Genomic DNA, 12,799 nt, shown 5'->3' on the forward strand with positions numbered 1-12,799 from the left:
TGTTTCTAAATTTAAGTTTTGCTTGTTTGTTATTTCTTCGGGTGATCTTTTCTTTGCATTTAGGAAGGTTCTCTTTTTTAGTGTGGAAATGGGCTCATGTCTACTTATTGACTCTCATCATGTCGGCATGAGATCTAGCCAGAAATAGGAACTAGAAAAATAAAATATCCAGTGGAATCCTAGGGCTTTTGGAGAGATCCTGCTATGACTTAAATATATCCCGCAAAACTCCAGTGCAACTGTGTTGGGGGTGGGGCCTCATGGGAGGCACTAGGTATGAGGACTCCCCCCTCATGATGGGACTGAGGCTGGAGTTTGATCTTCACCCTTCCCTCTCTTGCCCTTCCACCTTCCACCATGGGATGATGCAGTAAGAAGGTCCTTGCCAGCTGCAGCCCCCCTCAACTTTGGACTTCCCAAGCTCCAGAACTATAAGAAAAAAATCTCTGTTTTGTACAAATTACCCAGTATTACCTGGAATTCCGTTGTAAAAGCACAAAATGAACTAAGACAGCCAGGTGTGGTGGGACATGCCTGCAATACCACGCACTCTGGAATTTTGAGTTCGAGGCCAGCCTCAGCAATTTAGCAAGACTATGTCTCAAAATATAAAATCAAAAGGACTGGGGGTGTAGCTCAGTGGTGGAGCACCCCTGGAGGGCTGTTGCCTGTAACAAATGCCTGAACATGTGGGAGTGGCTTTGGAACTGGGTCGTGGGTAGAGGCTGGAAATATTTGGAAGAGTAGATTCAAAAAAGCCTAGTTGTCATGTCTGTCTTAAGCCTGTCTCATCGCTGTTTTGGAATCTTTTAGAGGCATGTAACTTATTTAATTTCACAGGCTCATGGCTGGAGAGGAGTCTGCCTTAAGATGAATTATGCCTTGGGTCTCACCCATATTTGATTTAGATGAGACTCTGGACTTAAGACTTTTAAATTGGTGCTGGAATGAGTTAAGAATTAGGGGTTATTGACATGGAATGAATATCTTCTGCATGTGAGAAGGTTGTAGACTGGGGAGGCTAGACATAGAACATTCTAGTTTGAATGTGTTCCCCCGAAAGTATGTGGAAACTGAAACCTCAGTGCAACAATATTGGGAGTTGGTACCTTGATGAATGGATGAATGTCACTTACAAAAGTAAAGGACTTGAGGCTATGATTTCAATCTCTTGCCCTCACTCTCTCTCACCCTCCCATATTCTGCCATGAGGTGATAGAGCAAGAAGGCTATTACCAGATCTAGGAGTCTTGACCTTGAACTTCCCAGCCTCCGGAACTGCAAGAAATAAATCTCTATTCTTTATAACTTACACCATCTCAGGTATTCTGTTATAGCAACACAAAGCATAATAAGACAGATCCTCAGGAGAGGTTAGGGCAAAAGTAATAGCATAAGCAAAGAAAACAAATATGTCTCCACCATTTTTTTTTCCAAAACCTATCCATGCTACTCCAAATCCAATTTCCGTCCTATCCAGGGCCTAAAGAAATTGAAATGAAGCCAGTGGAGAAATCAGCCCATCTGAGCGTGCCTCACCGAGGGCTCAGCCTCACCAAGAGTCATGTCTGACAATGAGAATTTAATTGTCTTTGGGCAGTGGCTTCAGAGTTTATGTGCCTGACCATTGCATTTGTGGATATGCAGGACTGAGAGTGATAGCTTTCGAAAGGAATTATTTCAAAGTACTTGGGCTTGTTTACTAAAACGTGGGAGCTATAAGATCTGCTCTCCCTCCTCAAGAAATGTGAGCGTGTGGGGAACGTGCTGTCGTGAAGACTTTACAATCTGCAGTGTTTGAGGAGTAATAAGATGCTGTTGTTGGTTGACCATCTGGTTATACATTCTTGGTGTCATGGTTTGCTTTGCTTTTCAATTTTTAATTTTTTCAGACTGGTAAGAGGCAAGGAATGGGCATTTAGAAATCTCAGAGGCATCCTTTTTTATGTAAATAAGGAATTTATATTTAGGTACTTAGCATGGTTAGATTTTGTTTTACAAAATTGGATATGAAAGGTTCATTATCTATTCTTTTCCCTTTATTTTTTTAATAAGTTGTTTTTCAGTTGTAGATGGACACAATACCTTTATTCTTTTTATTTTTATGTGATGCTGAGGATCGAACCCATGACCTCACATGTGCAAGGCAAGTGCTCTACCATTGAACTGCAATCCCAGCCTTCCCCTTTATTTTTATATATATTTTAAAAAATAGGGCTGGGGTTGTGGCTCAGCGGTAGAGCACTTGCCTAGCACATGCATAAAAATAAATAAATAAAATAAAGGTATTATGTCCAACTTTAACTAGAAAATAAATATTAAAATAAAATAAACCAGGGCTAGGGTTGTAGCTCAGTGGTAGGGTGCTGGCCTAGTATGGTAAGGCACTAGGTTTGACTCTCAGCACCATATATAAATAAATAAAGGTCCATTGACAACTAAAAAAATATTTAGAAATAATCTGATTCTCAGATTCAAACTTTTAGCTGATGTTAAACATATTCCTTTTACCATAAAGGGGAGTCAGATATAAATCAAAACTGTAGAAATAAAAAAAAAAAAAAGAATCACCAATTGAAAGGACCTATAGAGATTTCATATTTCCTCCACTCATTCAAAAATATTTATTGAAACTCTAGTATTTGCATATCATGCTGCCAGACCCTGAGGGATCTGCTGAGGAAATAGAAAAGGTTTTCACCCTTCCTTTGGGGAGCTAAGTGCCCTACTTTGGAAGAGATGACATAGACATATGAAATAGTTAAGTTGTAATTCGAGGCAGCATATGATTAAATACCAAAACGTGTGGTTCCGACCAGAATTGCTATAGGAGTTCAGAAAACGGAGTGATAACTCAGTGGCACTACAGTTTCCTGCCTACAAATTGGCAAATCGCAGCACTATTTGTATGAAATATTTTACACTTGTTTTTTTGGCAGCCTTAGGCCTTGACTCCCAGGCAGCATTAAGAGCCTACAAAAAAATATTTGTACTCCAGTCTCTCTAGAATTAGCTTTAGGGGTTTTTTTGTCTCTTTTTTTTTTTTGGTTGTTGTTTTTTTCTTCCTTAGAGGTAGAGGAAAAGCCATCTACAAACCAGAGTGCCCATGAGAGGCAGGGAGTTTTTTTGATAGTCATGATCTCTTTTAGACACAAATAAGGAAGCTGCCTCGTCATTCTGTTTCAATGCAGCAGTACCTCGTTCCTGTGCTGCAAACTCTCCCTGACATTGAGAGACGGGTTTAATTTGAACTTAATGTCCGTGACGGACGAGCAACCCATCAAGGGTCAGATAAATTTATGGCTTTGGAGAACTGCTAATGAAAATCCCTTTGGGTAATGATGTTGGAGTAGGAACCGACCCAGAGGTAGGGGGAATTGGGACACAGATGTGCTCCTGGGAGTGGGGTTCCCCAAAATGTCAGAAGACGACATTCTAACCTACTGTGCTCAAGTGTGATGTTTAGTGAAACTCACTGACTTCCTGTTCTATTTTTGCCATATTCAAATTAGCTCAGAGCTCAAACCTGAAGCAATGAAGCCTAAATTTTTAAGAATCAGAGAGAGAGAAGAGGAAGAAGAAGAAATAAAATTGTTTTGAAGTCAGATACACTCTCTCGCCCATCTGAGCCTCGTTCCCTTCAGATCCACTCAAGAATTTCCCAGAAATGAATATAGTCATCCTTTGGTTGCTTTTTGGTCTCACCATTCATGTGTTAGTTTCTTTGAAAACTTCCAGCTGGGTTTGGTGGCCCACACCTATAATTCCAGCGATTTGGGAAGCTGAGGCAGGAAGATTGCAAGTTCAAGGCCAGCCTCAGCAATTTAGCGAGGCCCTAAGCAACTTAGTAAGACTCTGTCTCAAAAAATGTAAGAAGAAAAGAGGCTGGAGGTGTAGCTCAGTGGTTCAGAAAAGAACAAAACTCCCTGTCCTTGGTTCACCAGCTCTTCATTTTAACCTTTGACCTTGAGGTGGATACACATCAGAAATGTGTTATTGTTTCTTTGATACTTTTCAGTGGAATATCTCTGCCACTTGAAGACAAGATGGCACTCGCTGTTCATTCTCATTGTTGGGTTGATGGCCCATCTGGTGAGATAGAGATTTTCCCCAAGCTAGTGTGACCTACAGTGACCTACACACCAGGCAAGCGAGTGATCTCCCTTCTCAGCTTCTGAGCATCTGTGTATCAAAGTAGTTGGCTGTGGCCTCACTTGAGACTTCTTTGGGTCATCGTCTGAGGTTGACCTGGAAAAGTGGCCCTGAAAAATGTTTCACCCATATCTTTTAAGATAACTTGGTATCTGTCTAAACAAATGTTATGTAGCAGATGGTTGTGCAATGTCTTATCAAATTCTTGGGCAGTCTCTGCCCTTGAAATATTTTTATTTAATTATCATCCTGCAAAGCACAAAATAGTAGCTTTATTTTTTTTTTTTTTTCTAAACACAGCACAAATTGCCAATAAGTTGAATAGGGAGACATTCTGGGAATGAACTGCAAAGCTAAAATTTATACAATGTGCAAACCCTTTCTCGGGCTTCTCTTTGATAGGTATTTCTAAAAAGGAACTCTTTATTTCAGAATCTGAGAATGGATGTGCTTTGGATGTATTTGGCAATGTCAACTTGAGAGATGGCTTAGGAGTCTAAGTTCAACGTGTTGTCGACATTTGTTCTCTACTCCTAGACATGATGGGGGGAGGGAAACGCTGTTTTCTTGTTGCTTTTCATGATTTTAGCATCATGTTCCTATTCTCGCTTAAATCAATAATCCACTGTACAAAGCATTTTGTACTGAAGCCAAGAATGAGAAAGTTGTAACTAATGCATGTATGGGGGTGCTGTCTTGATGTGTCTTTTTTGTTTGTTTTAGGTGTACTTTTCAGGAAGATTGTGTCAATTCAGGGCAGTCAGAAAACTGGCTGGATGTTTCCTATGGAGCTAAAAAATGTCCTAAAATTCAGATAATTCGAAGCAGCAGAGATAAGGTAAGAGGAAAGATTTTAATTTGTTTACTTCTATAGTATTGCCTCATTTTGCATAAGAGATGCTAACTTCCTTCTGAGCTTAAAATATCTATTAATGAAATATGAGTCCATTCATTTTATCTATGAATTCTGAGTGTCTGCCAGATGCCACCACTCTGCAAGGTGCTAGGAGTATAGAAATAACCAGGTCACTTCCTGGTCCCGCTCACATGGAGCGTGTCATCTTGAGGAGCTACATAAAGATGGCCTTCTATAACTGAATGTAAAGAAAAGATAGACTTCTTTATTGGGGGGTGAGGGGAAGAGATATAGGGAATTGAACCTAGGGGCACTTAACCACTGGGCAGTTCTTGATGAATTGCTAAGTGCTCACTGAATTGTTGAGGCTGGCTTTGAACTTGCAATCCTCCTGCCTCAGCCTCCAGAGTCACTGGGATTATAGGCATGCACCACCTGTCCTTTCTTTTTTTTATTTTAAGACAGAGTCTCATTACATTGCCCAGGCTAACCTTGAACTTGAGATCCTCCTGACTCAGCCTTCCATCTCTGGGGTGCACAGGTGTGCACCACCAAGCCCTGCATAGAGATGGATTTTCAATGTAATAGAATTACATCTCAATTTTAAAGCATAGCGAAATTAAGTTCAGACTTAGGGTCCACAAGATTCCTTACATGTGGCTGCACTGTAGAATTTAGCTTTGCTCTGCGGTTCCTCATCCTAATGTGTCCAGGCTTCTCCTAGCAACTCTCCTATCAACATGGCCTCAAGCAATGTCATAGAGATGGAAAGAGAACCAATGTGGACAGGGACCATTGCAAGCGAGGTCCCTTGGAAAGCCAGGGCTCCCGTCTTGGGATGCAAGAAAAAAAGCCAGGAGCATATTCAAGCATTTTCTGATGCACATACCAGCCCTGCCCTGTGGGAAAATGGAATTCCTCCCCGGCAATCTCAGTGATGCTGCGAGGAGACATTTTCTCCCTAATTATGGCTCTTGTGTTATGAATAATTGTACAGAGTCCCCATCAGCAGCCAGTTGACCTGTCTGTTGCACCAATGTGTTTTATTTGAATGTCACATTAACCAGGAAATGGGCCACTTTCCCTTTTTCCTTACACTTTGCCATTTCAAATAGCAAGAACCCTACCACTTAAGATGATTTAACATTTAATCAAGGGGAGCCAGAACATTTAATGAGTGATAAATAATAAAAGAATCAAGCTTTCAAGTCATAACTGATCAGAACTCATGGATTTAAAGTTATTTGGTTGTTGTCACTTTCTGTTGTCTTGGGCCAGGGCCTTCCTATGAGCTCTCCCTGCCCCGAGTCAAAGCTAAATAAATAAATTCAGTATAAAAGATGCTTAGGTAACTGGATGTAGTGATGCACGCCTGTAATCCCAGCAACTTGGGAGGCTGAGGCAGGAGGATTGCAAGTTCAAAACCAGCCTCAAGCAATTTATCAAGATCCTAAGCAACTTGACCCTGTCTCTAAAAAGAACTGGGGATGTAGCTTAGTAGTAAAGTGCCCCTAGGTTCATTCCATGGAATCAAAATGCATGGGTGTGCGCACGCACACACATACACACACACACACACACACACACACACACACACACACGCGCGCGCACATTCTTAGGTATTCTCATGTAGGTATAGTCAAATTTTATTTATCTTATTAATCTGAAAAACAGCTAACTTTGGTGCTAACAGAGAATGGTGGTTAAGAGTTTGCAAGAATTTTTTCTTTTGTCATTAAAAAAACGTTAAGGGCAACACTTCAGTTCAGTGTAGTGGGAAGAAGTAGTCGGTCAGTGCTGTTTATGTAATTTGCTTACCTATCTGTGGTTCCCTGGTATAAACTAACCATTTATATCTAGCCTGGGATGTTTTAAAAAAATAATTAGCACCCAAACAACCACTAGAGCTTTCTTTCCTGATCCTCATCGTCTTCCCACAAAGCACTTCCCCTCACCAGCTCACCACTACTCTCCAGGTGAAGAAGAGAAGAATTTAGTAATTTGAGTAAAGTTTGTTTTTTTGTTTTTTTTTTAAACCAGCATGGAAACTTTCATCATTATGGAAACTAATCCCTGGTGCTGGGATTAAACCCAGAGCCTCACACATGCCAGGGAAGCACCACACTATGAACTGCACCCCAGCTCTGGACTGATTCTTTTAATAAGGTTGAAAAGGCATCTGATTCCATATCTCTCTCTCTCTTTGTTGTTTTGTGGGTTTTTTTTGTTTGTTTTGGTTTGTTTTGTGTGTGTGTGTGTGTGTGTTTGTGCTGCTGGGGATTGAACTCAGGGTTTTGTGCGTGTGAGGCAAGCACTCTACCACCTGAGCTATATCCGCAGCCCATAATTCCATCTCTTGATCACATTATTGCAAGATATTTTCTGCCCTTATGGCCATTAGTGACTTACCTGAAAGTCTCAGCTCTTTGTTTAAATAATACAAATTCCATGACCTACCGAGATGGCAGTCTGAGGTGGACCCTGCTTCCATCTATGAGCTCAATTCAGAGTATTTGCTAACTGCTCATGATATACCAGGAGGACATTCTAGCACCTTTGTAGGTACAGAAAAACCTTCATATAATGCAAAATCTCTGTTCACAAGAAGCTTTGTTTCTTTGCATAAAGCAACTAGAAAATAGTATATCCTCATCCTCACCATGGAATCCACATTAAAAAGAAATATTCAGAGCAATTTCGGTTAGTGTAGGAGGGATTTTCTCTGAGGTTTTGTTGAGTAAAAACAGCAAGATGCAGACAGGTTTGCATAGCATGATCTGATACTGATCTAAAAAAGTCCCTATATGTGTTTATACATGTCTCTATATGATTATTTGCACATATAGAAAAGTATGAAAGAATTCCTACACCATTATAAGCCCGGGCTCCCCTGGTGGAATGACTGATGTGGTAGGGAGAGAAGGCAGAGACACGTAAAAAAAGAAAACAAACGAAAACCTCACCCACACAAATGCAAAAAGGGATGTATGACATGATCCCATTCCAGCAGTTATGTCTGCATTTTGTAAAGAGATGTTAAATTCAATAAAAATGATTTGTACTAATAAAGATATAAAAAAGATGCAATAAAAGTGTTTCTCACAAAACAACATGGTTGGTAAAGGAGAGACACTAGAAATACTCTTTTACTAATCTGAACTGAAAGAAAAAATATCATCATTACCAATACTACCAACATTGCTTTAAAAGTTCTGTTCAATCATATTATAAGAAACAAATAAGAGAAATAATTACTGCAATGCAATATAGAAAAATAGTATTTGCTAATCTTAAGTGCTTGAGTACCTTCAAAACCTAAATATGTAAATTTTAAAAATTATTCAAATGAATAAAATTTAAATGATGTGTCAACTGTTTAATAAATACTCAAATATCAAAACCATACTACCTGTGGGGTAAAACAAACTTTTAACTTCAATTAATAAAAAGTCCCACTCATGAAAACAATAGAATATTCAGGCATAAATTTAAAGAGCATTGTACATATCCTTTATTTTAAAATTATTTTTGCTAGGAGATACATATTGGGGACAGCTACCAAAAATAGTGCTTTGCAGAATCTTAAGCCATTCTTTCTGATAGTAATTAGATAGCAGAACATTGTCTATTGAGACTATTTATAATCCATCATTATGAAAACTTATCCATTTAAAATATAATCATGCTGGGCACAGTAGTGCATGCCTATAATCCCAGTGCTCAGGTGGCTGAGGCAGGAGGATCTCAAGTTTAAAGCCAACCTCAGCAACAGCGAGGCACTAAGCAACTCAGTGAGATCCTGTCTCTAAATAAAATACAAAATAGGGCTGGAAATGTAGCTCAGTGGTTGAGTGCCCCTGAGTTCATTCCCCGGTAGCCTAAATAAGTAAGTAAGTAAATAAATAAATAAATAATCCGAAGTAAAACATTTTTTTGGAACATATGAAAAATGTCTTGAATATATTCATAAACATTCTCTTTTCTAGTGGAACAATATCATAAAATGTCATTTTTTCTGATATTATTTTCAATATTTCAGAATCCTAGTGAAATATGAGTAGGCATTTTCTTAAAATTAACATAATATTCATCTGATCAAGATGAATATGAACTGATCAAGAATATAATAAAGATATTCATTTTGGAAATACATTTTGGAAAAAGAAGCTTATTTAGTTGAGACCATTCCCTATGAGATTGTAAACACATATGTTATGCATATATATTGCATGATATATTATATGTAGTATATTATTTAAAGTCAGAACAATCCATGTTCTGATTTAAAAATAGTGGTTTAGAATGTAGCTCATAAATAAATGTAAGAATTTTAAAGATCAGATATTGTAAAACAAGAGAAGGCAAAATAATTATTTTATAGAAGTAGAGGAAAGGGACCAGAGGGGAGGAAAAGGGAAATCCTGGGAAATGATATTGGCCAGATTATATTGTTATATTGTGTGCATGTATGAATATGTAACAACACACCCCACCATTATGTACAACTATAATGCACCAATAAAAATACAGGAAAAGAGAATTACTTTATAGAAAGTGTTGAAATAATTGCTTTTACTATGGAAGCACAATTTAATTTATATTTTACATTAAATATAAAAAATAAATTGTAGGCTGATTAAGGAATTTATAAAAAGATAACTCATAGAAGAACTAACAAAAAAGGAACTGAACATCAGATAATTTGAAAGTATGATAATTTTCTTAGCTCTGAAGCAATATAGTACTTAATAACAAAAGAAAAATACTCATAAACTTGATTCCTTTTTAACAAAATCTATATAAAGAAAACTGAGTTAACTGAAGCACACACTTCAGGAAAATATTTGCCACTGAAAAAAATATTAATTGCAAGATAATAAAGCTAGGAAAAATTAAGAAAAACATCAATGCACCAAAAATTAAGTGGATGAAAACGTATATTGTCACAAGAGGAGAGATTCGGAGAAGTAGATACAAATATGGAAATATGTTCAACCTCACTAGTTATAAAATAAATACAAATTAAAGCAATAATAAGTTATGCTAACACCCACTGTTGGTGATGCCAATTAGCACAACCTTTTTGGAAAGCAATTTGGCAGCAGTGTGCTTCAAAAGTCATAAATATATTCATTCTGTTTGAAGCACTAATTCCAGGTGTGGAATCCTGAAGAATTAACTTGAAAGAAGAAAAATCCTAAGCATGAAAATGCTATTTCAGTAACATTTATAGAATTAGGAACTTGGAGATAACCAAACTGTTCACAATAAGGAGAATAGTGAAGTAAAAGAAGGTGCTTTGTTTATCAACCTGGTAGAATTTAGGAGCAAGGAGTTCCTCGGCTTCATGGATGAAGCCAGCTGACGCTCCAGCCATCTCTGCATCCCATCTGGCCCCTTGGATCCTCACTCCCTCTTTTTCCAGCTTATTTCAAGAAATAGCCTCAGCCTCCTTTTCTGGCTCCTTCTCTCCTTGACTCTAAATCATGGACCTGTGCAAAGTCCAGTTCTGGCTCTTCCTCTCTATGGACAGTCTTATCCACTCTATGGCCTTATGTATCATCTATGTTCATATCTCCTTTGCCTCCAACCCAGATGGCTCCTTGGAGGCCCAGCTCATTCATATCCAACTTGACACATCCTCTTGAGGATCACATAAATATCTTGAATATAGGCCTCTAAGATTGAAATCTCAATCTTCCACTCAAAGAACAAATCTGTCTCAACCCAGTATATGGTCCCCCTGGTACCTCCATTCATCCATTTGATCTTCCTGATCTACATCCCTACTCTAGTCTTTCCCATGCTCCCTCTTAAAAGTTCCCAGAATCTGTCCAGTTATTTCCATTTCCATTGCACCACTCTTGCCCAGGATCCTGTCATCTCTTGAAGATCTCCTGGTACCAGGTGGCCCTTCAGTTCTACTCTAAGGGAATGTCCAGGCTTCCATTCCCACTCTAGTGGAATGACCACACTTAACTAGTCCATAGGTTCTTTGAGGGCAAGGACTATAGCTATTAGGCTCACCGATATGTTCAGTACCTTGTGCAGCAGCTGGCACATAGTAGGATCTTGATAAATTTTTATAAATATTAACATAAATATTTAACAAGTGGAATTATTTCAGTTATATAAAAGACTAGGTATGTTGGAAATGAAAGTAAATTTTGACCAATTCAAACAGTTGGTGAAAATAGGATGTGATACACTTGTTGTAATATTTAAGCAAGGAATCAATTTAAGATCTGTATGTATACAGAATCATATGTGGTCATGAGCCGAGATGTGGGATGCAGATATAAATGTTGTGGGTTTAAAGAAATCAGATGAATGGGAGTTCAAACACCTGTTGAAGATGAGCTAGTGGGAGTGCTTTGGAGTTTGTTCCTATGCTTAAGTTCCCTAGAAGTTAACTTCAGTCCTGGTAAAGTTGAACTGAAAGGAGTTACTCTCTTCCAGCATGACTCTATGACCCCAAACCAAGATTTTTTTTTTTGCAAATGGAAAGATGAGAGTGAGCTCCAGAAACTAGCATAGATTTAGCAAGTTTGTTAGAGGACCAGGGAGACAGCAAAGGCTCTGGTGGTTATGCAGGGAGCCCAGGCAGAGGTCAGAAGTATAACAAAAGGTAGACCCCTTCCAGGTTTGCAAAGCCATTACTCTTCATCCTGGGTGGCAGGGTCACTTCTTCCTCCCTTTCTACCTTCCCAGCTTCCAACTAGGTACTCTTCATGCACCTGATGCCAAACATATCCACTGTTGGTGTCCCTTTAATTTTCCTTCTGAACAGAATTGGTCATCCTTTTCTTTTATATAATTCATTTGGGAGAATTTGCTTTATGACTTTGAATTTTCAAGATTTTCTTTCTGTGTCCCCAGTGCACACGTTCACACATGCATGGGTGCACACACGTAGGCCTGTATACACACGTACACACACACAAAACACTCCCCTCCCTTTAGATCTCATAGCATAGTCTTACCACAGACCAAACCTTAACTCATCTTAAAAGTGGATTTCATAGGCTCCCTTCTTTAACTATTATAGCATTCACAGTAAGTAGTAAAAAGTTGGGAGCTCAAAGCGCATCCTCTTAAATAAACCCTGGGTGAAAAAGAAATAAAAATAAAGTTGTGTGTTTCAGTAGGAATACTTAATAACATAAAGATAAACATTTTTCTTAAATGAATGCATATAATTTAGTGCATTTAGTGTAATTTCAGTTATACTCAGTCTCCCCACCCTCTTTGGATAAAATTATTTTAAAGCTCATATGTCTAGGAAATCCTATGAAAATAAATATAAATAAGTAGAGAACCGCCTTATCAGATGTTAAATATATTTAAAGCCACAGTAGTAAAAAATTGATGACATTGGAATAGAAGTAGATGAAAAGGTTTTTAGAACTGAGCAGAGTTTAGAAGTAAATCCCAAATATATGGTAATATAATATATAGCAAGAGTGGTATTTCAGTTCAGTGGGAAAAGGAGTTGTTGGATTTTTTTTTTTTTTTTTTTTTTTTTTAGTAAATGGTTATGACAGAGCTGATTAACCATCTGGATAATAATAAAATTGGACTCTTATCTCGCATTATATATAGACATAAATTCCAGATGGATTAACGATATAAGTTTAAAAAAGAAAACAATAAAGAAAATGGAACTATTTTATACTTGTCTATAAGCTTGAGTTTGGGCAGCACTTTGTAGGCTAAGACAAGAAACCCTGCATCTGATTACATAAAAATACATAATGCAAGGGCGAAAGATTCCACAAACAAAAAAATTAC

The 12,799-nt window shown here is 38.1% G+C and overlaps 1 protein-coding gene across 2 annotated transcripts in view; it reads left to right on the forward strand.

Moving 5' to 3' along the window:
- Plxnc1 (plexin C1) overlaps window positions 1-12,799 on the forward strand; it is a 142,780-nt gene that overhangs the window by 50,776 nt on the left and 79,205 nt on the right. For both annotated transcript variants that reach the window (XM_076853210.1, XM_076853209.1), the window contains exon 5: window positions 4,876-4,990. In XM_076853210.1, the coding sequence (XP_076709325.1) occupies window positions 4,876-4,990 (115 nt within the window). The remainder of the gene's footprint in view (window positions 1-4,875; window positions 4,991-12,799) is intronic.

This window comes from Callospermophilus lateralis, chromosome 4 (assembly GCF_048772815.1).
Source record: "Callospermophilus lateralis isolate mCalLat2 chromosome 4, mCalLat2.hap1, whole genome shotgun sequence".
NCBI lineage: Eukaryota > Metazoa > Chordata > Mammalia > Rodentia > Sciuridae > Callospermophilus > Callospermophilus lateralis.